We start from the raw sequence: 23,363 nt of genomic DNA, 5'->3' as shown, positions 1-23,363 counted from the left end.
AAATGACCGGAAATAGGTCTCAAGTTTCTGCACTGAATTTTTATTCACTGATTTTTTTTCTCACTGAATTTTTAAACAGAGATTTTTACACTGAATTGTAAAACACTATTTTAATGAACTTAATTTTTAAACGCACATTTTGCTCACATGTCACCTATTTATTCATGGAAATTGCCAGCATCCATCCATCCATTTCCTACCGCTTGTCCCTTACGGGGTTGCGGGGGGTGCTGGCGCCTATCCCAGCTGCATTCGGGCGGAAGGTGGTGTACACCCTGGACAAGTCGCCATCTCATCACAGGGTCAACACAGATAGACAGACAACATTCACATAATTTGATGTAATTTGTTTACAAAATTCAAACGCAAAACATTTCAGTTACATAGACTCAGTGTCAAAAAAAATCTATCGTAATAAAGAGACGAATTAACCTCCGTAAAAGTTGCTTCTCACACCAATGCGCCGTAGTTTTGGAAAGAACTAGCGCCGACTGTGCGGAGGGACACGGTCGTGTTGCGGTTTGTGAATGCCTTAGGATCCAGCGGATAAACACTAGCATGAATTGTAGCTGTGATGCGGTTGAGCCAGGAGAAAAGAGACTGACGCTGGAGCGGGTGGAGACTGCTACACATTTAAATCCCCCGGGCCCTTCGCCCGTTTTAGCAACGAACTACGCTCATTTTTTAAAATTGTATTTCTACAGATGGAGTCCTAAAGATCCGTTTCAATGCCGTAAATGACAAAACGGTGAGGGCGTCGTAGTTGGGAACTTTTTTTTTTTTTCCTTTCCGAGGGAGGTTTTTTTTTGACCAGCAAAGGGCCATGATGGCATTCGAGGCTCGGCCGGAGCTGGTCGGGAAGAGGTTCCTCTGTGTCGGCGGGGACGAGCCGCCTGAAATCGGCGACATCACTCGGTGGCCGTGGAGGTCCGGTGTCATACGAGCTGTCAACCACAGGGATAGCGACAGCCTCGACCTGACGGTAGGGAAAAAGCTGACTTTGTCCTCCCTGCTGGTTTGTTACACGCAAAGCACATTTTTTTTGGAGGGGGGGAACCTGCTCTAATGTTGCTAGTTTGTGGCTGTTTTCACTTCTCTCTCGGTCAAGTGCCTGTAACACTTTGAGTCACTGCAATATTTATAATCGCCTTGTGTGGCGTGGAAGTTTGCATATCGGATGACTTCAAAAAACAAGTCAATGGGGGTTAGGCAAGCTGCCAGGAGGGGGTTATTAAAAACAAACCTACCTTGGTCTAGACAGCGACATTACAATGCGCATTTTAGTGCTGCATCAAAAAGTACATACTGTGATGTATGTCAACATGTAAGCACTGTTAACTGGTGTTGTTCAGTATTAAACTCCAAGGAAAGTGCAATAAAACACTTGTTGGAACATATCTTGGTCAAATAGCAGCTGCATTTGCCAAACATGTGAAGGAATTTGACGAGTGAGCAGCTGAATGCTTTAATCTGCTGTGTTATGCAAATCAGCTGACAGGGGTTGTGTTGGCTTTCTCCATTTAGCCCTTGCAACAACTTTTCTTTTTTAATGGGGCGGAGGACACCTAAATGTTGCAGATGTCACGTTATTTGAGCGTAATGTCAGACTGCAACCCCCCGCTCGTCTGCAAATGTTATTTTGGCGGACAAAACCCCCCCTTGCGACTTGGACAGGGACGCAGGAATGCTTGGACTCATAAAAACATCAAACTGTCTTGCTGCAGGCTGAACAATGGACAGTTTGTTGTTGGCTTAAATTTGTCTTCAATTTTAAGACCTCTTTCGTGACACCACGTTACTCCATCAATTTGGCGTTTTGGAACATGCAAGTCCTCTGTGGAGGAGTTCTTGGCTATGTGTCAGTTTTATTGTCTTTTTCTAACAGGAGGTATTTTCATATTGTGTTAACATGCCAAAACCAGCAAACAATGAAATATTTGCCCTGGCAAGCCTTGGCTGGCGAATGCACGGTTGTGTCTCACTGTACACGCCTGTTCTCTGGTTTCTTTTGTTCAGAGTCCATCTTTTTCTAGATGCAGTGATATGGGTATATACCTACAATTGGTAACAGACTCTTTTGTATGATGCCTGCCTGTGCACATACGAGTAGTCTTGTTTGCTTTTTTTAAACAATGAATGCAATTTAGAGGTCAAGAAGGTTGTGTTTTTTAAAATGTTTGAGTTTGTTTTCATATTTTTACATTTCATGCATATATTTTTGAAATGATTGCGAGGTGTTCCTCTTAAATCTAGACATCATAATATAATATTTACACTGTCACTTTCCACTAGTGTTGTAAGGTTTGCTAATAAAGTACTGCGGTGATAATGAATACCATTGAAAAATAACGGTTCTTTTTTGTGGTGCGCCGAGGTGCTTGTCGCGAGTCAACATCAACACACGCACAGATCACTTCAAGCAGAAACATTGTTAAGAAAGATTAAGATTAGTTTGTTTCAAAGGGGACAATGCATTTTCATAAAAACACATGACTACACATGGTTATATAAGACAGAATTAGCCAGAAGAGTAGTTTTCATCTGTAGTCTCCTGGCCATGATGTAAAAAAGGCAGTATAATCAATTTCAAAGGAAAAGAAAAAGAGAGAAAAAGAAAACAAGCACATAATACATTAACGATATAATAAAAAATAAAATACAACATCACAACATAACATTTTACATAGCATCAAAACAGGCACATTTTTTTAGTGCGGGCAGCTGTCAGCATTGATAAGCCACATTTAAATTTTTTGTGTGAAGGCCTTGTATGTTGTGACCAGTTTAAAGGAGAACATTATCACCAGACTTATGTAAGCGTCAATATATACCTTGATGTTGCAGAAAAAAGACCATATATTTTTTTAACCGATTTCCGAACTCTAAATGGGTGAATTTTGGCGAATTAAACGCCTTTCTATTATTCGCTCTCGGAGCGATGACGTCACGTTGTGACGTCACATTGGGAAGCAATCCGCCATTTTCTCTCTTTCGTCGGTGTGTTGTCAGAGGGTGTAACAACACGAACAGGGACGGATTCAAGTTGCACCAGTGGCCCAAAGATGCGAAAGTGGCAAGAAATTGGATGAAATTTGTTCAAAATACGAGGGTGTGGGGAAAGCCGACAAAATGGTCAGTCGTTTGTTCCGCACACTTTACCGACGAAAGCTATGCTACGACAGAGATGGCAAGAATGTGTGGATATCCTGCGATACTCAAAGCAGATGCATTTCCAACGATAAAGTCAAAGAAATCTGCCGACAGACCCCCATTGAATCTGCCGGAGTGTGTGAGCTATTCAGGGACAATATAGCAAGGCAAGCAATGTTTGTTCCCGCAGACGAGCAAGCTAAACCCCCTGGATGTCTTGGCTCACACCGTCCCTTATGCCACTGAAGATGATCAAGAGAAGAATATCAACCCTAGCTTCCCTGGCCTGCTGACATCAACTCCAAAACTGGACATATCAGCTTTCAGGAAAAGAGAGCAGATGAGGGTATGTCTACAGAATATATTAATTGATGAAAACGTTATTCATTACTCGCGGTTTTACGTAAATTATTATACATAAACTGTGTTTACCAATAATTTAGCTTAAAAACATTTATTTTTTTCAATCATTCGAGTACATTCGGGTAGTCTTGTGTAATGCAGTATTTTGTGTCTATTTAGGTATGGTTAACCTGAGTGTTGAAATCGTGGAAAAATATATGTTCTTAGCGCGCCTGAAATGGGCTGTCTGCACTCTCAAAGTGCATGTTGTTGCCAAATGTATTTCATATGCTGTAAACCTAGTTCATAGTTGTTGGTAATTATCTTATCAGACAGTGTTAAGCCGCTGAAATCCGAGTCTGAATCCGAGCTAATGTCGCTATACCTTGCTGTTTGTTTGTATTGGCATCACTGTGTGACGTCACAGGAAAATGGACGGGTGTATATAACGATGGTTAAAATCAGGCACTTTGAAGCTTTTTTTAGGGATATTGCGTGATGGGTAAAATTTTGAAAAAAACTTCGAAAAATAAAATAAGCCACTGGGAACTGATTTTTAAAGGTTTTAACCCTTCTGAAATTGTGATAATGTTCCCCTTTAACGTCCTCAGGTACTGAGTTCCACACATTTGCACTCCTTACTGGCTAGGCCAACTGAAAATGGAGAATGGAGAATGGATATATTTTGGCTTTAAAAATAACGATAAAGGTGGAGCTATAAACGTTGAAGCGCCGCTCTGCAATCAGTGCTTTAAAACATAGCCAGCTAGTAGCTAGACAGTAGCGGCTAATGTCCGTCCACACAGTCTTAACTACTTCGAAATCATATTCTTTGCCACTATGGCGACAAATTAACTTTGGTTCTTACAAATATCATCCTTGCTGGACGAGTATTAGCTAAACATGCTTCCTTCACATCATAGGAGGATACAATAGCTAACCATTAGGATCTATACAAATATCGATTGTAATGATATCAAGTGCCATATCTAGTCGATACTACACTGATTATATTTATATTTTTTATTAACACAAAAATCTTGTCTTTTTTATTGTTTATAAACACAGGAGGACTTTAATTATGACCAATGTATGCCCTTGTAACTACTTTGTATTGGATTGATACCCATATTTTTATAATCACCCAAAACTAATGTAAAGTATTCAAACAACAGTATATTGGTCGATACCTACGATTGGTAACAGACTCTTTTGTATGATGCCTGCCTGTGCACATACGAGTAGTCATGTGTGCCTTTTTTACATGATTAATGCAATTTAGAGGTCAAGAAGGTTATGTTTTTTAACATGTTTGAGTTTGTTTTCATATTTTTACATTTCACGCATATATTTTTTTTAATGATGGGGAAGTGTTCCCCTTAGAATGATTTAATTGAAATCTAGACATCATAATACAATACTTATGCTGTCACTATCGATTAGGGTTGTATGGTTTGCTAATAAAGTACCTCGGTGATAATGAATGCCATTGAAAAATACCGGTTCTTTTTTGTGGTGCGCCGAGGTGCTTGTCGCGAGTCAACATCAACACACACACAGATCACTCGAAGCAGAAACATTGTTAAGAAAGTTTAAGATTAAGATTAGTTTATTTCAAAGGGGACAATGCAATTTCATAAAAACACATGACTACACATGGTTATAAAAGCCAGAATTAGCCAGAAGGCTTGTTTTCTTCTGTAGTTCTCTGGCCATGATGTAAAAAAGCAGTAAAATTACAAAAAAAAAAAAAAAACAAGCTCACAATACATATGCGATATGATAAAAAATAAAATACAACATCAAAACATAACATTTTACATAGCATCAAAACCGGCTAATTTTTTAGTGCTGGCAGCTGTAGGCGTTGATAAGCCACATTTAAATTTTTTTTGTGAAGGCCTTGTATGTTGTGACCAGTTTAACATCCTCAGGTACTGAGTTCCACACATTTGCACTCCTTACTGACCAGGCCGACTAAAAATGGAGAATGGATATATTTTGGCTTTAAATATAACGATACAGGTGGAGCTATAAACATTGAAGCGCCGCTCTGCAAACAGTGCTTTAAAACATAGCTAGCTAATGTCCGTCCACACAGTCTTTTAGCTACTTCTGAATCATATTCCTTGCCGCTATGGTGACACAACTAGTGTGTGTGTGTGACAATCATGGGTACTTTAACTTTAAATTATCTTTGTTTCTTGTAAATATCATACCTCCAGGAAGAGTATTAGCTAAACATGCTTCCCTACGCACCGTAGGAGGATACAATAGCTAACCATTAACATCAAGCGAGCGCTCCTGAATGTAAACACATGGGTAGATCTATACAAATATCGATTGTAATGATACCAAGAGCCATATCTTTTCCCCTCGTTATTTTGACAAAATAATACAATCAGAAATGACACAATATGTTATTGCATATGTTAGCAGCCAAATTAGGAGCCTTTGTAACCTGTTTGCTTACTTACTAATAAAAGATAAGTTGTCTAATATGTTCACTATGTTATTTAATGCCAAAATTGTTCTATAATTGCAATAAGAATCGTATGTTTATTGTATCATTAGATGTTCTGTTAAAATATAACCAATAATGACATTTTTTGTGGTACCCTTTATTTTGAAAAGTATCAAAATGCATTTTGGTACCGGTACCAAAATATTGGTATCGGGACAACCCTACTTTCTACTGATAACTTTTCATTTTATGTAGTCCTGCTGCGATCAGACGAGTTAGTCTAATTTGATTTAGTCAGCGCTTTGTTTTAACGTTGTCTTATGTTCCCACTTGAGGTGCAATGATAAGTCTATGTTTTCGTCAAAAATCGATAATAAAATTTGTCACAGACAAATTTGTTTTAGTCGCTTGTGTTTTTCCCGATGGAAACGTGCAAGTCAGCGGGACCAGTGACAGGCAGGCAACAGGGAGACAAAAATGGCTGTGGCCACTGTAGCACCTCGAGCAAAAATATTGATACAATAGGAACATTTTCACCCTAAAAACAACAAAAACTTGCTTAATTTTCATGCGTAAGTATTTAAAACATAGGCATGTTGTACGGGACAGGAGTTAGCTTGTTGCCTAGCTAGCTAAAAACGTAGAAACTGATTTTTTAAATATAATTTCAGCCAAAGCCCGACAGCTAAACGTTGTCTATGTACCTGTGTTTATCTTTCTAAACACATCATCACAAAATGCTCTTTTCTATTTGAGGAAACTATATAGTGATGGTCTTTCTTAGTTTTTTATTGTTGTTATTTTGACTGTCCTTTGTTGACATAAAAAAAGTTGATACTTTGTGTTTTTTTAAGTGTCACCTGTCCTTGCTTTGGAATGCACACAAGTTTAGTAATAGTTATTTGTGTAGCAGCCTAATGCGCTGCATAGTTCATAAATAGATATTTCTGAATGAAGTACTGTAGTCCTCTTTGTTTTGTTAGCTAGCAAATGCCTAAAATATCTCAAGCTGAATTTTAAAGCTGATAGCTAAATTAGGGCCACTGAATATATGTATTTTCAAAACAATGTCTGTCCACATGGAAAGACATTCACCGCTTGTCAAGCATATTTTGCCTGGAAAAACAGCCCCAGCTGACTTGGTGGCATTATAACACCTTTGTTTATCAATACAGTGATATATTACATGTAGAATGACGTTTACATTATCTTTCAAATCAGCACACTTACATGGAGCGTAGACATGAAGATTGTTTTTAATTTACCCATGCGTGTTCTAAGACGTACATGCAAGGGTCTCCTGCTGTATGAAATGAAACAACACTTGTACATAAATAACTTCTTGTTCTGTTGTTAAATAAGATAATGTCGCATATTTCTTATGAGCCAACCCAAAAATCGTAGTTTCACTTGTACAAACGCTGAAGCTGGAGTTTTTGAAACTCAAAAAACAGACTACCGGTATATGTTTGCGTGCTGTTAGAGGTCTCACGTTTCAAACGTCTCATTGTAATCCACCTCCACACCAATCTGTATGTAGTGCACACCCGCTGGTTAATTTTCAGTTTTCTTTTTCCCCCTTCGAACCCGCATCCTCTGTTTTGATATGAAAAATGGCAGTGGCAAGTGAGTAGTGAAGCCTACAACCTTCTGTTATTCATGATGCACACCATTTTTTAAACTGTGTTCTTAAAAACAAAGACGTTGACCATGACAAGTTAGTGAATGTATGTTAAAAACATTTTTAACTGTTGAATAAATATTCGTTCAAAGTCATTTTGCACTTGAAATTGTAGAGGCCTATTGTATTATTTTGTTTTTTATTGATACAGCCAGTCATTTACTTAGATAACATTGTGGTATTATTACATTACATTTGTCATGGCACAGGTGACATTTTATCTTTTGGCCCATGAGTTGTATTCAAATTACAAATGGACATAACTAAACAGCAAACCGATTTTTGGGAATGGTTTGTTTTGATCAGTCGACTATTTAAAACATTAATTGTTGAAAAATTGGTTGTTATTGGCAGCAAAAATCATGTAATTTTTCTCAGGACCAGTATTTTACTAAAAACATATCACAATCTTATTAGACATTTTTATAGACAGTCATTTGCTCTCAACATTGAGTTCACACACTTAATTTCCCAACTGGTAGGTGTGGCCTGTAACTGAAGTACCGGTATGTGTTTTGGTGGTCAGTGCAGATGCTCTGTAAATACATGGCCACTGGTTGTTTCTGAAGCGAATCAGGAAGGTGTGGCCTAAAACTGAAAAGCGTTTTGGCGGTTGATAGAAATGCTCTGTAAATTTATTGTCACTGATTGTTTAGCTTCCCACTTTAATAGTACAAGCAGGAGTTGGATAATCTCACACTATAAAAAAGGTAACAATGTTGTATACATTTGCATTGTCCAAAGTTGTAATGTCAAATCACGTTTAACCCACATTTGATCCAGATTGTTTATTTGGCAGAAATTGTAATATGACATGGAACATCCATTTTGTACAGTATGTTCAAATGATATACAGTTTCACAGTGTAAAATATCAATAGATGAGGCTGTAATTTGTTACGCTTGTGTGGGATCCTATTACTGTTTGTTCACTAGGCTTGTCTCAGGATGAAATTTTACCATCTTAGTGTTTAAGGTCCTAGGTTGTTTCACATGGTATGCATTTTTAGACCAAGGCTTAGGTCTGTGTTGACTTAGTACTTACGTTTTTTGTGTCAAAGCTTTGCTTGTTACTTTTAAAGCACTGATGTATGTTTAAATGCTCATTTTTTTCTCATTTACCTAATGTGGTGGTTCTTGACTAAGTATGATTTAATTTTAACAGTTTGATTGCTGCTATATGCTTCAAGAGTTGTCGGTCGAGGCTTTGGTATGCCAGTCTGCCACGTTCCTTCATTTGTGCAATATAGTAGTTGTTCACCACTTGTTTGTATCGTCCAACAAATGCACTCCAAGCTTCCTTAATTCCCTTGTAGAATTGGTTTCTCTGTGTGATGTGATTTAGACAATGAATAGTGTTCTGGTTTGATTCTATACAATGGGGCACAGTCTCATTAGCAATGGGTTTAACTAGCTTAGTGAATACAGTGCAGGGGGATTGGAGATTAGATTAGAAGAAGTGTGTCAAGCCAAGCTGTCAGGCTTTTGTCAAGGGTCTCTGGTCAGATAGGCTGGTTGTGACAAGAATATGGCTGCATTAAAATAAATTAGTGTCATTTATAATCATAGTATATTAAGACATGAAGTGACTTCCGCGAGTGCCGGTATGAAAATAAGGTTTATAATCTGTTTAATAAAAGCACCAAGTATAAACCTGTTGCAGAGATGCTAACTTATTGAATTCTACGATTAGACGCATTAACTCCCAGATTGTGATGTTTTTGTGTTGATATAGGGGCATTGAAAGGATAATGAGGATGTAGTTAATGGACAATCTCTTTATTGAAATGAACAGGTTGAAATCACCAAATGTTGGCAGCTCTGCTAATCTATTAAAATGAATCCTACAATGAATTATGTTGTGTTGTGGTGCTATATAGAAAATTAAATTAACTTGACCTTCTGGGGTAACTCAGTAAAAGGCTGAAGGCTACAAAACGCGGACTGCTGCAGCAAAACCACAAAGCTGGTATGATACTGCAGTGTCCAGAGCTCAGGCACAGCAACACAAGAATTGATGTTCAATTTGGGAATTTCTACCAAGTAGAGTGCTGTGTAGTGGAAAGGAGGCAGCGCACCTGATAATGGGATGAAGTAGAACAGAACTCGCAAGTTGGACCCTGTTCAACATCAGGGATGTTTGACCTCACAAGCAGATGAACAAAATTCCCTGTGATGCAAAATATTGTAGAAATACTTTCCAAGAGTGTTGTAGCCATTACCCCAGCATGAAAAGATGGGATTCTTTCCATTGATGTGGAGTGAGCTCTGTACTTTTGTTTATATAGTGTTTGCTGGAAATAATGTTGTATGTTGTAAACCATTTTACACAGTGGTACAATCTTCATGTCATTTACTGTGTTGAGTTCTAACATAAGCAATATATGATAGTTTTATCACATAATCTTTACCATCACTTACAACCCAACCTTTTATGACAGGACTTGAATGACCTTCCTACTAATTTTGTGAATAAACAAACAGGGGCTTCAGCAAAAGCAAGCTTGGGTGCTGCATTATTCAAACAACAGGGGAAGCTATATAAATATACACATCAACTTTAGAATAATTCCACCGTTAAAGGTTCTCTCAAACTCACATACTCCACTAACTACCAACTGTCATAATCCTCTAGTTTCACAGTGAATGAAAAGAGGGTATTGTCTGGGTCGTTGCCTGTAGCATCTTTTGTTTTTCCATAACAGTCCTCTTTGTATGTTTGCGTGTGTACAGTAGCTATGCTGCAAATTGGCTTTTACGGCCATGGACCAAGGTTCATCTCAATGGCTAATCAGCAAAAAATGCCTGCACAGGATTAGAAGAGAACCTTCCACTTACAAATTCCATGCAGGGTGCAGTGGAGCAGAGTAGAAACATTTCTACAACGCGTATGAGCCTGTATGTGAATGCAGCTTTGTTTGAAGAACACGTGGCAGAGTGGCAAATAATTGTCCAAAACTTTTTGTCAAAAACATTAACATACAAGTCTGCAGAAACTGTAATAGAGTAAAGGATGTTGATGTATGTGAGGAAAACTTGTAATTTGGTTTTACAAGGACAGGGGACATTTGCATTGATTACAAGTATCTGACCATTTTTGATAGGAGATTTTGCCAATTTTGTTGTACTTTATGTCTCTGTTTGTATTGGTTTAATATAGTATTGCAGTCTCTCTGTCAATTGCCTGAAATGAATTTGCTACTAGCAATCAACTAGCAGAGTGTGCAAGTAAATCATGTCTTTAGTGTGTTGCATAACCACATTGTACTAGAATATAACCATTATTAGACACGTAATATTTGAATATCCTTTTTAAAAAACATTTGTAGAGTGAGTTTCTGTATTGTCAACAATGCCTTGATGTCTGCTGTTACATTCTTTAATTCTTATTTACAGAGAAAACTTGCATCGATCACATGCTTCGTCTAAGGCCGCTTCTACACTAAACCGGCTAAGGTTATACAGGATATAACCCACCTGACCTTATCCCTGTCCACACACACACACACACACCCACACAATGCCATCGTTGAAGACCCCCTCGCCCCTCCGTCCGCCGGCGCAACGCGACCTAGTACGCATGCGCGGAAAATGGCAGACGCGCATATATATTACGTCATAGTCACCTCTGACCTGGAAGTGTATCCTTACCCGGCAGTTTGGTATGTGAAGTATTTCAATGTAGCCTATTGCCACATTTCTTTTAACAGTAAACCTTGCTTGCCTCACCATCAGCTGTTAGACTAGCCCTGTTGTAGTGAATCACACCTGAGCCGTCATACTTGAATCATATCTTTAATGGACGTGTGAAAGTAAACAATGTGATAAAGAACATTTTAAAACAATCATTCTAGGGATCTAAATATCTGGTCAGAACACCCATCACTCTTTTACCTTCACCTTCATTGTCCATTTATGCAATCCTGCCTGTGCTTGGAGGCTGAAATTGGCGGTCGTACTTGACGGCCGCAACCACTTCATGGCTTCACAGTAGTTATGGAGTACAAAACTAGACGTTAAGTAATCATTCGACATACATCGCGGACAATAACTGATACAGTCTGCTTTGCCAGTCCAAATGCATTTGCTGTTTTCCGTAGTCTTCCCTCGTCGGCCAGGTAATACAAAGCACATGCTACCTTTTTTATCACAGCCACGGGATCCCGCATTCTCGTTGTCTCCCCTTCAACAAATGGACAACGTTTTTCGCTAAGTAGAATCACAGATGACCTGGACATTCGAAAGTTCTCTTGCCGTTCCTCTGGCACAACACACTCATTGAAAAACATATCCCACAAGGCTGCCGTTCTTCCAGGCCTTATCCAAAACCGTTGCTCAACATTGCTATGTTGCCGTCTGAGATATGTTGTATCCGAAATAGCTGCAATCGTGCGTTTCCTTCTCTTAAGGTATTCATGTGTGATTTCCAAAAGTACCTGTGCATGTAGAAGAAGGAGAAACACGGACATGTCTGGATGACTCGCCTCCATCTTTCTAGTGGTTACCTCAGAGTGGAAACCGGTTGTTATGAAACTGGCTGTGGCACGTTCTTTCTGATGTCACTTCATGTGTGGGGCGCGTTCTTTCTGACGTCATTTCCTCTCCAAACTCCGGTTATAAACGATCGATGAGTAAACAGAGAGCTAAGAGCCTGGAGATTCAAGAAATACACTGCGCACTTACCCGTGTAAAAATAATCCAAAGAGGGGAACCTTAAACGATGGGTTAGTATGGCTGACACGGGGTTTAGGCTAAATAATTATTTGTTTAAGGAGTTATCCGGCTTAATGTAGACAGGGCCTAAGGCAGAGCTATTTAACTTAATTGTTTTAGGGGCCACATTTTCACAAAGTTAAAGACCGGGGGTCCAGATTTCTCCTTTCACTATTATTTTTTAATTTAGTTTTTGGTCCATTTATTTTGTAAGAGTTCCAAATTTGAGGAAAATACAAGTGTCTACTGCGAAGAGAACGTGTCTATGTCAAGGATTTGCCACTGTATTTACACTGGTCCAAGTTCCTCTATACACAACAGGAACGCTCTAGTAGTTTTAGGTGTTTTCTGCAAAAATGTTAAAGTCTCTTCCAAGTTTTTAATTAAACTTTGAATTGCCGGTCTGATGTCATTCCAGGGCCGGATTTTGCCCCTAGGCTGCCATTTTAAATAGCCTTGGTCTAAACCATTCGATTGTTGCGACTTTAATCAAGGATAGCTGGTCTTCTTGAACATGTGAAAGGATCTTCTCCTATGAACTCAACAGTGATTACTAAGCAGTGTAGTGGGATAGCTATTGTGACTTCCTCCTCTCGGGGGACTTCCATTTACTTCTCTACTTTGATATGTGCAATCCTGGTCAACTACTACAGGAAACAGCCGACCTCTGTGCTTGCTATCAAATACTAAGTCGCCATTTGATTGGAGTTCAAATTCTTATTGAACTTAAACACAAATGAATTCATAACCATTATTTATATGTTGATTTGTAGTTGATATTAATATTTTCTACATTATCTCTGTTATAACAAACTTACTATAAAATTGTGGACTGTTCATGTATTTGTAAAGAGTTAAACCTACAAAATCGATTCACCCTTTTCCCTAGAATCTTGCAGCCCTGCTGCTCAGCTCTCTTTCTTAGTAGTAGTTTGTAGCATGAAAATACATGTGAATGGTAATTAAATTAATTAAGTCAAGTCAAGTAAATGAAGGCAGAATAATCCTGTAATTTGAGTTTGGAGTTTTAAAACTGTGCAGAGTAGGGTAAAAATGTAGCTGGAACAAGTTTTAGAGTCAGTGCAGGACTGTGCTTGTCAGACAACTCAAGTTACATAGGCTATTCTAATCGTGCAACAGTCAAGTATGTTAAACATAGTACAACCATAGCTTTATTGTACACAATGGAAGATGAGCTGAATTAAAGTATGAAATAAAGATGCAAAATAATATTTTAATATTACCAAATGAGTTTATTACCACACATTACCTTGTGGTGCACTGTAAAAAAATTCATTTAGCAAATGACAAAACCTTGTTTATGTATTCCTGTATGAAGTGTTGTATAAAACCCATACTATAGACCTTGATCATTTATTAAAGTAAAAGAAAAAGTTGCAAAAGCAATTTCACTAAGCTGCATTATTGCCATATGACCGTTACTGTACGCCCACAACGGTTATAAGATGTTATTTTGGTTAATGCTTCTACTTTGAAAAAATCAAGCCTTGTATTGAAGTGATGCGGACTGTTAGGCATGTGATTGGTTTGCTATTTGTACATACTTTTTATTGTGTATACAACTCGTTGAGAGGAAGTAAACCTTACCTTCTGCGAATACCTTCTCTGATTTTGCATCACAATTTGCAGTAAAAGTGACTTTTGTAACGTTGATTAGTTCCAGGCTAGCTCTAACAACGCTCTCTGTCTCTCTTTAGTCACCGTTCATTGTTCACTAGAGAGCTAATAAGTGAAATAATCAGTGTCATGTGTCATGGTTGTGAACTGATTTGACTCCTCGGAGAACACTGACACTCGCGTCTTGGTTGCAAATTTTAAAAAGTTTATGACAGCGTCTGAAGGCACTGCGTGCTGACTGCAAATCAGCATAAACCAAGCTTTAGTGTATCAACTTAAATGCTGTCCTGGGTGTTTGTGGTTTGTTTTCTGGTGCCTAAGGAAACATAATGTAATCTGAAGAATTGCCTGCCTGCTTTCTTTGCTGGATGTACCCTCCCCCATCTCGCTCTCACACATGCACGCACACAGAGCACTAAAGCTCCAACACATCACAGCACTACATAAGGCAGCCATAAAGTCTCCTATAGGTTCACAGGATAACCCTGGGAATACTTTGGGCCGTACTACGGAACAGCTGTTGGTGTACTATGCTATACACACTTTCTATTCTATTCACACTGCTGTGGTGAATTTTGCATGATAGAATCATGATTTTCTCTAAATCTAAAACGTAACCAACAATGGAGTTAGGAAAATACAGCATTCAGAATAGACTTAAGTCTCAAAGCTTACGTTAGCTGGCTAATGCTGGATCTAAATATTAATAACTATTATATTGGTTAAAACCAATTGAAACACCATGATCAGATCATGTTTGACTTTAAGATGGGACAAACGCACTTAGACCATTCAATCGGAAACCAGAAACCTCTGGCATATATCTACAATTTATACACTTAATTTGATTTATCATTAGAATGGGATTGTGACACATGCGCCGTGGTTCAGCATTAAACATCATTAAATTCACAAGAGAAGAAGACAAATCTGGAGTGAGGGGGCATGTTTACACCAACAAGGTGACAAAACCATGCCACAGAAGCTGAAATAAGTATGTGAATACAATCAATTGTAAAGCTTACTAGTTTTAGTTTTAATGTGTGACATGATACCCTAGCAAATTCCTGTTGGATAGAAACATATCAAACAAGTTGATATTAACACCAAAACTGTTTTTGTATTCAAAATTTTATTAAAATAGGCAAATATGTCTGTATTTAGTTAGTCAGTGATAAGTAGTCAAAAACAATTACGACAGCAGACAGATCAAAAGTATCTGCCCTACTAGAAGTTGCTACAAATATTTAATATGCAAATATATTTGTGTGTGAGAAAAACAATAGTCTGCTTCATCAAACTTTGTTTAGGGTAAGTAAGAATGGAATTCCCGTATTTAATTTAGACAACATCACTGACTTGTAACCAATGAATGCATTAAAAATAATTACGGTACTGGTATCTGTTTGCAAAGTTTGTTTCGAAATAGTCAAGCCATCAAAATATACAGTTTTTAACTCACTGTTTATACAAGACTAGTCTAGTATCAAACAAATTGTTGACGCAACAGGAGCATTCAGCGATTTCTTTTGTCCTATGCCTCGGAGGGGCTTCATAACCATAAAAGCCAAAGCATATATCATTCATACACATTAAAACGTTACTGACCACACGCTGTAAGTTCTGCAGAAAGCTAGGCATTCCATTTGACCAGCCGACTTTGACCAGTAACAGTTAGCTCTTAGCATGCACTATTCTCCTCCTTGTTGAGAAACTCCCAAAACTTGAACTTAACGGAGTATTGTAAACCACATATGAACAGGAATTTGACTGATGTGTGCAGGTAAACATAGTTATTGATTTCCCTATCTACTCCAAATGTCAAATCCTAAATCTTGTGTACAAGTGTAGTACCCTCTGACTGGCCTGTACAGTTTCTTTTTGCAGCTGTGGTAGGACCAAGCGTCTTTTCGTGTCGTCTTCGCCAGTTTCGGGTCCTAAATGGCTGCCAAAGTGTACTAACTTGTCGGAATACCTACTCAGACGTCTTCTGTCCAGGTGACATGCATGATTTATGATCAAGAATAAACTTACAGGGCGCAAGGAATCGAGGAAACAGCAGACCAATTGTGGATGTAAACACAGGCACACACGGACGTGATCACATTGCCGCTATAAATAGTTTGTCTGTGTTAGCGCTTATATTAACAATATTACTAATACTTGGTCAATATTTAAGTCATGGAATGTTAATTGAGAATACTCCATTTACATTTAGTGATTTGATTTGGCATTTTTTTAATGGTTATTTTGCGGATTTTATGGGCAAAATAGAGGAGCTCACATTGGCTATGCTGTAAGCGGACTTTTATTTACGTTTATTTAATATTTAGAATGCATTAAAAAAAGAAAATCCATCCATCGTCATGTCTATCATATTGATTGTGAATGATAAACAACATTCCAAAAATATTGCAATTCCCCTTTAAAGTGTATAGAAAGGCAGTATTTACAGACATGTTTTGACACTTGCCGGACAATGTAACAACTATAGCTCCATGTTTCTCAAATAGTGGGTCGGAACCCCCCTGAAGAGTCAGGGGGATATCCAGGGGCAGGGAAGATTTTTATCATTTGTTTCTATGCCCTAGTAATTATGTTAGAACAATACACAAGCCTGTAGCTAGGCGACATAAATGCTTGAGTTAATCAACAGGGTCCCTGTTCTACCCAGTAGTAGTTTTAAGTACACAAGAACACACGGGGAGATGAAGAAGTTTGTGACAGGAATGAAAAGAATCGTTGTCAGCTGCATTTTTTAAAGAATGTTACTCCCACAATGCGTTGTACAGATAAATAAATAAATATCAAATCCATCCATCCATCCAATTTCTACTGTTTGTCCCTTTCGGGGTCACAGGGGGTCGCTGGAGCCTATCTCAGCTGCATTCGGGCAGTAGGCGGGGTACACCCTGGACAAGTCGCCACCTCATAGCAGGGCCAACACAGATAGACAGACTACATTCACACTCACATTCATACACTAGGGTCAATTTAGATAGATGGATAGATAGATAGATAGGTCTTTATTGTCATTGCACAAGTACAACGAAACTTTTGGCAACACTTTGATTTAGTGTTGCCAATCAAATCCTCAATAGTAATTTAATTCAGAGGGGGTCGTAGAAAGTCATGAGAAGATAATTGAGAAGCACTGCTATAGCTAAACTTTTACACCAGCCTAATCAGTTCACCTGAGGGGAGTAGCAAAGCCCTATTTTGCTTAAAGAGGAAACAAAACACTACAGCGGATTGTCTTTCTTCCTACACGTATTCTAACTCCCAGTAAAACACTTTTATGCCCATTTTTGCGCAAAATTTGAAAATAACCACCAGCAACTGACATCTATACGGAATACAGCATCTGCCTCATCTTGCTCTTTTACCTCGCATTTACCCATTTCCTCATCCTCTACACTTATATCTGCTGCTGAACAATCTCATAATATTGGTGAATCCAAATCCATAACCTGCCATCTTGATCCACATTTGACTCACCTGTCTCTTGTCCCCACTGATAATATAATCTTTTCAGACATTTTGTTGCTCTTTACTCAATGACGTCTGCATACTTAACATACGTTGCTGTTACCAATAACTGTTTTGTCATTTTAGTCATTTGTTTACACAGCACAGACATGTAGTGTTTGTTTTAAAAATAGAATAGCCAACTATGAGCCCGGCAAGCGTATTGTTATTTTGGTTCATGAGAATGGAGAAGGGTCCAGCTGCAGCCTGGATGTTACTGTCATGACACAAGAATGCCCAATGGCCGTTTCTGGATAGCGTTTTATCAACCAATAGCGTATAGTTTTGCAAGGCTTACCTGGTTATATAATTTCTCCTTCCATATTGGCACTTTTACGTCAATAATCAGGCAAATGTTTATTTCTTCTTTTGTCATATATTGCATGTATGTGGGTTCATAAAGCAAGGCTTGTTCTCCACTGCACTTTGATTTGTTTAACGTCATTTCCATGCAACACACCCGGTTTCTCGCAGCCATATACTGTAGTCGCATTCTGGCCTTCAAAATAAAAACACACCACTCAATGGTCTTTCTGTATGTATATAGTGCTTTACTATACCTGGCATGATACCAAAAGCGCTTTACATAGTACATTACATGCACCCGTTCACACACCCACACACACATTCACACACTGATGGCATCATGGTACATAAGAGATAACTTTGTCTTTTTATAACTATGGCCTTTCCCGTCGTCTTTGCCCTAAACTTAACCAACTCCTTACTTGGATGAACGTTCTTTCGATCGCTTTCTTAGTTTTTTCTACATTAGTCCTACACATTTGGTACAGAGTGAAGGTCTTATTTTGAAACTATGGGCAGATGTTAAGAAGGGGGCTCTCCAGTCGGTAAAAACAGGGACACCCACCAGCACACTCAAAACTTATTTGCGGCCGCAGGTTGATGATATTGTGAGAACAGGAATGGTTTTGACAACATTGTCTTCTTACTTTAAACTTTTCAAAAGTGCCAAAACAACCGTAGTAATATTACTGTAAACATAGTTGGTAAAGCCACAAACCTTAGGGTTTGAATCTACATTTATGGTTACGAGCATTGCTGTCAATTAGGGCTGGGCGATATATTGAATATACTCGATATATCGCGGTTTGTCTCTGTGCGATATAGAAAATGACTATTTCGTGATATTCGAGTATACGTTCTCAGGCAGTTGCTTTTAGCTGCGGGCATTACACTTCAGGCTCTTCTCACTCTTTCTTGTGTCTCCTTCTCACTGAGACGTAAAACAAGCGCACCTTCTTACATACGTCACATACTGTCGAGCGTGCAACGTCACGCGCCCTCGAGGAGCAGAGGGGTAGCGGTATGGTAACGTTAGCTGTGATGCTAGCAGTGCGGTGCGAGTGGTAATACGAGAGAAAGAAGGTGCGAATCTGGTAACAAATGAAGAAATAATTAATTCCCAAGAAAAACAGCACAGGGTCCATCGTCTGGCGGTGGTTTGGCTTCAAGCGGCAAGATGTCGAACAGACAACCGTAATATGTCAAGTATGCGGCAAAAACGCTAATTTGTAGCATCATTTGAAAAGTCACCCGCTAGAGAATGAAGAGTGGTTGAAACTCTGCATGTCAACATCTCCGTTCGGTGCCACACCCACAAAATGCCCAAGCAACCATTTCCACATCAACACCGCATGAAAAAAATAGTCAACACCAGAAGGAGATAACGTCCGCAGTAACCTACCACATAGCGAAGGACATACACTATTTGATTTCCTATTATGCAGCTCATTTTTATTTGACAGTTATTGAAATATCTTGTGTGACATCATGCACAAAAGTGCACTTTATTTGTTTTAAACTATTGTAGTGGCGTTCTGTACAAAAAGTGCACTTTAATTTAGTGTTGTTTTGATATGTCATCTTAGTGACATCATGCACAAAAGTGCACTAATAGCCTGTTTAAAATGTCTCTGATAATCTTGCACTTTCTGTTTTGAAATGACATGAATGTTTGTGCCACTGCTTAATAACTGTTTAATAAATACAGTTTTGGTAAATTGACTTAGTTGTGGTTTCCCTCTCTGCATGAACGTTTAAAATTAGCATATATTAATGCAGTATGAACAATAATGTTTTAATGTAGACACATAGAATCATCATACTGCCGTGATTATATGCATCAAGTGTTCATTCAAGGCTAAGGCAAAATATCGAGATATATATCGTGTATCGTGAGATGGCCTAAAAATATCGAGATATTAATAAAAGGCCATATCGCCCAGCCCTACTGTCAATGATCAATAACACCGTAGACAGATTGAGTCTAGTCTATTTTTACAAACCTTGCAAGGCAGACTAACTCACAAGATTCATCATGTTTGTAACGTAAACATCTTTATTTGAAACCGGGACGAGTACTTGAATGATGGGTTCCCACTTCTCTGTGAGCGCTTTGAGTATCTAACAATAGAAAAGCGTGATATAAAATCTAATCCATTATTATTATTATTATTATTATTAAATGAATGAAACATAGATTCATTAATCTCACAATCAAGCTTTCCAGGCTTCGCACAATTGTATGTGTGCTGTAACCCTAATGGAGAGACATAACGTTGGTTCAGTTACTTTCCACCTTCTTGACCTTTTCCAGCCACTATCAGCTCTTTATCGGTTGGATTTGTTAAAGGCGCACATTTGTTGAACAATCCATCAGCGTGTCAGGTAGTCTTGTTCTTACCTGGCTGGACCAAGTCAGGGCTGAGAGAATGTTGTTTTACCTGTCTGTCTGCCATGCTTGTTGACACTATTTGACTTTGAGGTCATTCACCTAAGTTTGTCATCAACTCCGTAATGCGTTACTATAGAAGGCAGCAGGATTGTATGATAGCACAAACAAAGATCTTATTCACATTTGCACACCATGTACTTTATCTGAAATTGTTGCTGGGATAATGATCTGTTTTTTCAGACTTGCACACTGTCAGTTTCTGCTTGGCCTTGTGTTTCAACTCACTCACTTGCTTTCTGAATAATAAAGATGAAAAGACGCCAAGAGAAGGATGTAGCAGGACAGAATGAGGAAGACATTAAGTGAGGAGAGATTGATGTTTCATAGAGCTGAAGTAAAAGAGAGAGAGAAGAATATTTGAAACCCAGAGCGAAGGAGTGAGTCTTGTGTACTCATTATTCCTAGCTTTCTGGCAGAACGAGAACCAGAGAGAGAGGAGTGCAGTGCAGCAGAACTAGACAGAAAATGTGAGTGTGGGAGAGAGAGAGAGAGTTCTTTCACTTCTGTCTGGCCTCTCCTCCATAGCAACAGCAGCTTAGCCACGTGAAGGCCGGTTCTTTTGAGTTCACCCACTGCACAGAATTTAACCCCCTCGCTGCGGGGTTGTAGCACAATACAGCAGTACAATATACGAGAACACATGAATGTAATAGAAACTGATAAAAGTTTATCTTATTTTTCTAGTTATGAGTGAAGTTTTTTTTTTTTTATTTAATTTTTTTCTACTGAATATTTTTGTGATTTGTAGCTTTATGATCTGTAGTCTAATATAAAAATTAAATAAAATAGATGTAACAATGGAGGTTGAGCACCTATATAGTGCTTGAAATGGTGAAATACGCGGTGTACAGGGGTCCTCAAAGACTACTGTTGCTCAAGCCATTAGCAGTCTTGGTATTTGACATGTCTCAGCTGGAATGCTACCCACAATTAAACAAGTTAACACTTGTTAGAGAGAGCTAAAACTCTTGCTTATGTTTACATGTACACATCACATTACTGACATACTGTAGTTTGTGCTCACACACTTTTCTGTGAAGACCTAGTTCAGATGCACTGGATCTAATATGATCGCTGCCCAAGCTATGTTCCAACGCTAGGTGGCTATGATAATAGGCTCGTTAGGTAGCGGTATATCTATCATTTATTGGTAGTTTATCTGCAGTATTGTCTAGTGTCAATAATTATATCTGTATTAATATGAATTATACTGGTATATTTTAGAAAGAGGTATGTATTTGAGACAATAACGACTTTATATATATATACTATATATATGTATATACATTATATGTATATATCTGTATGTATATATGTATTTATATATATGTGTATATTAGGGATGTCCCGATCCAGGTTTTTGCACTTCCGATCCGATACCGATATTGTTTTTGCATTTCCGATCCGATACCGATACTGACCGATACCAATACTGACCGATACTGGCCTATCCGAGCATGTATTAAAGTTTAAAGTTATTTAGCCTACTTAGTTGTCAGAATCATGTTGAAAAGGGTTTTAGTACTCTTGATAACAACTAGCCAGCTGAATTAGGGGAGTTTGAAAAATACACAATGGTTGGTAACAAGAAACTGACCTGTTTATTCAAGGATAAACACAAAATAGACAAAATTATACATGACAAACAGAAATGGCATCATTGAACTAGGGCTGGGCGATATGGCCTTTTTTTAATATTGCGATATTTTAAGGCCATATTGCGATACACAATATATATCTCGATATTTTGCCTTAGCCTTGAATGAACACTTGATGCATATAATCACAGCAGTATGATGATTCTATGTGTTTTGATTGATTGATTGAGACTTTTATTAGTAGGTTGCACAGTGAAGTACATATTCCGTACAATTGACCACTAAATGGTAACACCCGAATAAGTTTTTCAACTTGTTTAAGACGGGGTCCACTTAAATTGATTCATGATACAGATATATACAATCAGATATATACTATCATCATAAAACAGTCATCACATAAGATAATCACATTGAATTATTTACATTATTTATAATCCAGGGTGTGGAGGGGGGCGCCTGATGTAAGTGTCAAAAAGACAGCCAAAAGAGTTTGATATGAGAATAAATCTAAAGTTAAAATATAGGGTAGAAATGCACCCATTTGCAGGAAATGTAGTCTTGATTTTCAAAATGTTCTTTCAAGGCTTGCATGTCTACATTAAAACATTCTTCTTCATACTGCATTAATATATGCTACTTTTAAACTTTCATGCCGAGAAGGAAATCACAACTAAAAAAATCACTAATTTTTTCATACGGTGTTGTGGAAATTTTTGCCATTTTGATGGTGTGGAGTCTGGACGTGTGGCACCGAATGGAGATAAGCGTCTCGACAGACGTCACAATATTTGAACAATGATGACGAAAACTGTTGTCTCTGTCGTGTCCGTGTGTCGAAAATTGTTATGCGCTTATTTTTTTTTATTTGATTTTGTGCGTGGCATAGATTTGCCGTGCGCAGAGGACGCTTGAGCAGGCGCGCACCTTAGCAGCTGCGCTAGCATCACAGCTAACGTTAGCCATGCCGCTACCTCGCTCTCTGCTGCTACCTCTCTGCTGGGAGAGGGCGTATACGTATGTGACGTATGATGTGACAGTATGTGACGTGTGTAAGAAGGTGCGCTCGCTGTCTGTGAGAGGGAGACACAGGAAAGAGTGAGAAGAGCCTGTCGTGTAATGCCAGCAGCTAAAAGCAACTGCGTGAGAATTGTGGATGTGTTGAAGGTGTGCTGGAAAATGCGTAACGGAATTACGGAGCATCAGAAAAGTGGAATGTATTCTTTAAATAGGTGCGTTGGAAAACACGGACCGGAGTTTTTTTTAAAACTGGATCTGGATCGGCATTTTCCCATGCCTTGCCGATACGCAATTTTTGGCAAATATCGGCAGCCGATCCGATCCAAATATCGGATCGGGACATCCCTAGTGTATATATACATATGTGAATGTATGTATGTGTGTTCGATATATATATATATATATATATATATATATATATATATATATATATATATATATATTATAGGAGCTGCGCTCACTTGTCACAAAC

The 23,363-nt window shown here is 38.4% G+C and overlaps 1 protein-coding gene across 2 annotated transcripts in view; it reads left to right on the top strand.

Moving 5' to 3' along the window:
• Positions 1-581: 581 nt before the first annotated feature.
• The window catches only part of jmjd1cb (jumonji domain containing 1Cb), a 212,389-nt gene continuing 189,607 nt past the window's right edge, over positions 582-23,363 (top strand). For both annotated transcript variants that reach the window (XM_061967130.1, XM_061967129.1), the window contains exon 1: positions 582-982. In XM_061967130.1, coding sequence (XP_061823114.1) covers positions 824-982 — 159 coding nt within the window. In that variant the 5' untranslated portion in view covers positions 582-823. The remainder of the gene's footprint in view (positions 983-23,363) is intronic.

This window comes from Nerophis lumbriciformis, linkage group LG11, assembly GCF_033978685.3.
Source record: "Nerophis lumbriciformis linkage group LG11, RoL_Nlum_v2.1, whole genome shotgun sequence".
Lineage (NCBI taxonomy): Eukaryota > Metazoa > Chordata > Actinopteri > Syngnathiformes > Syngnathidae > Nerophis > Nerophis lumbriciformis.
This window is presented reverse-complemented; position numbering and strand designations above follow the sequence as displayed.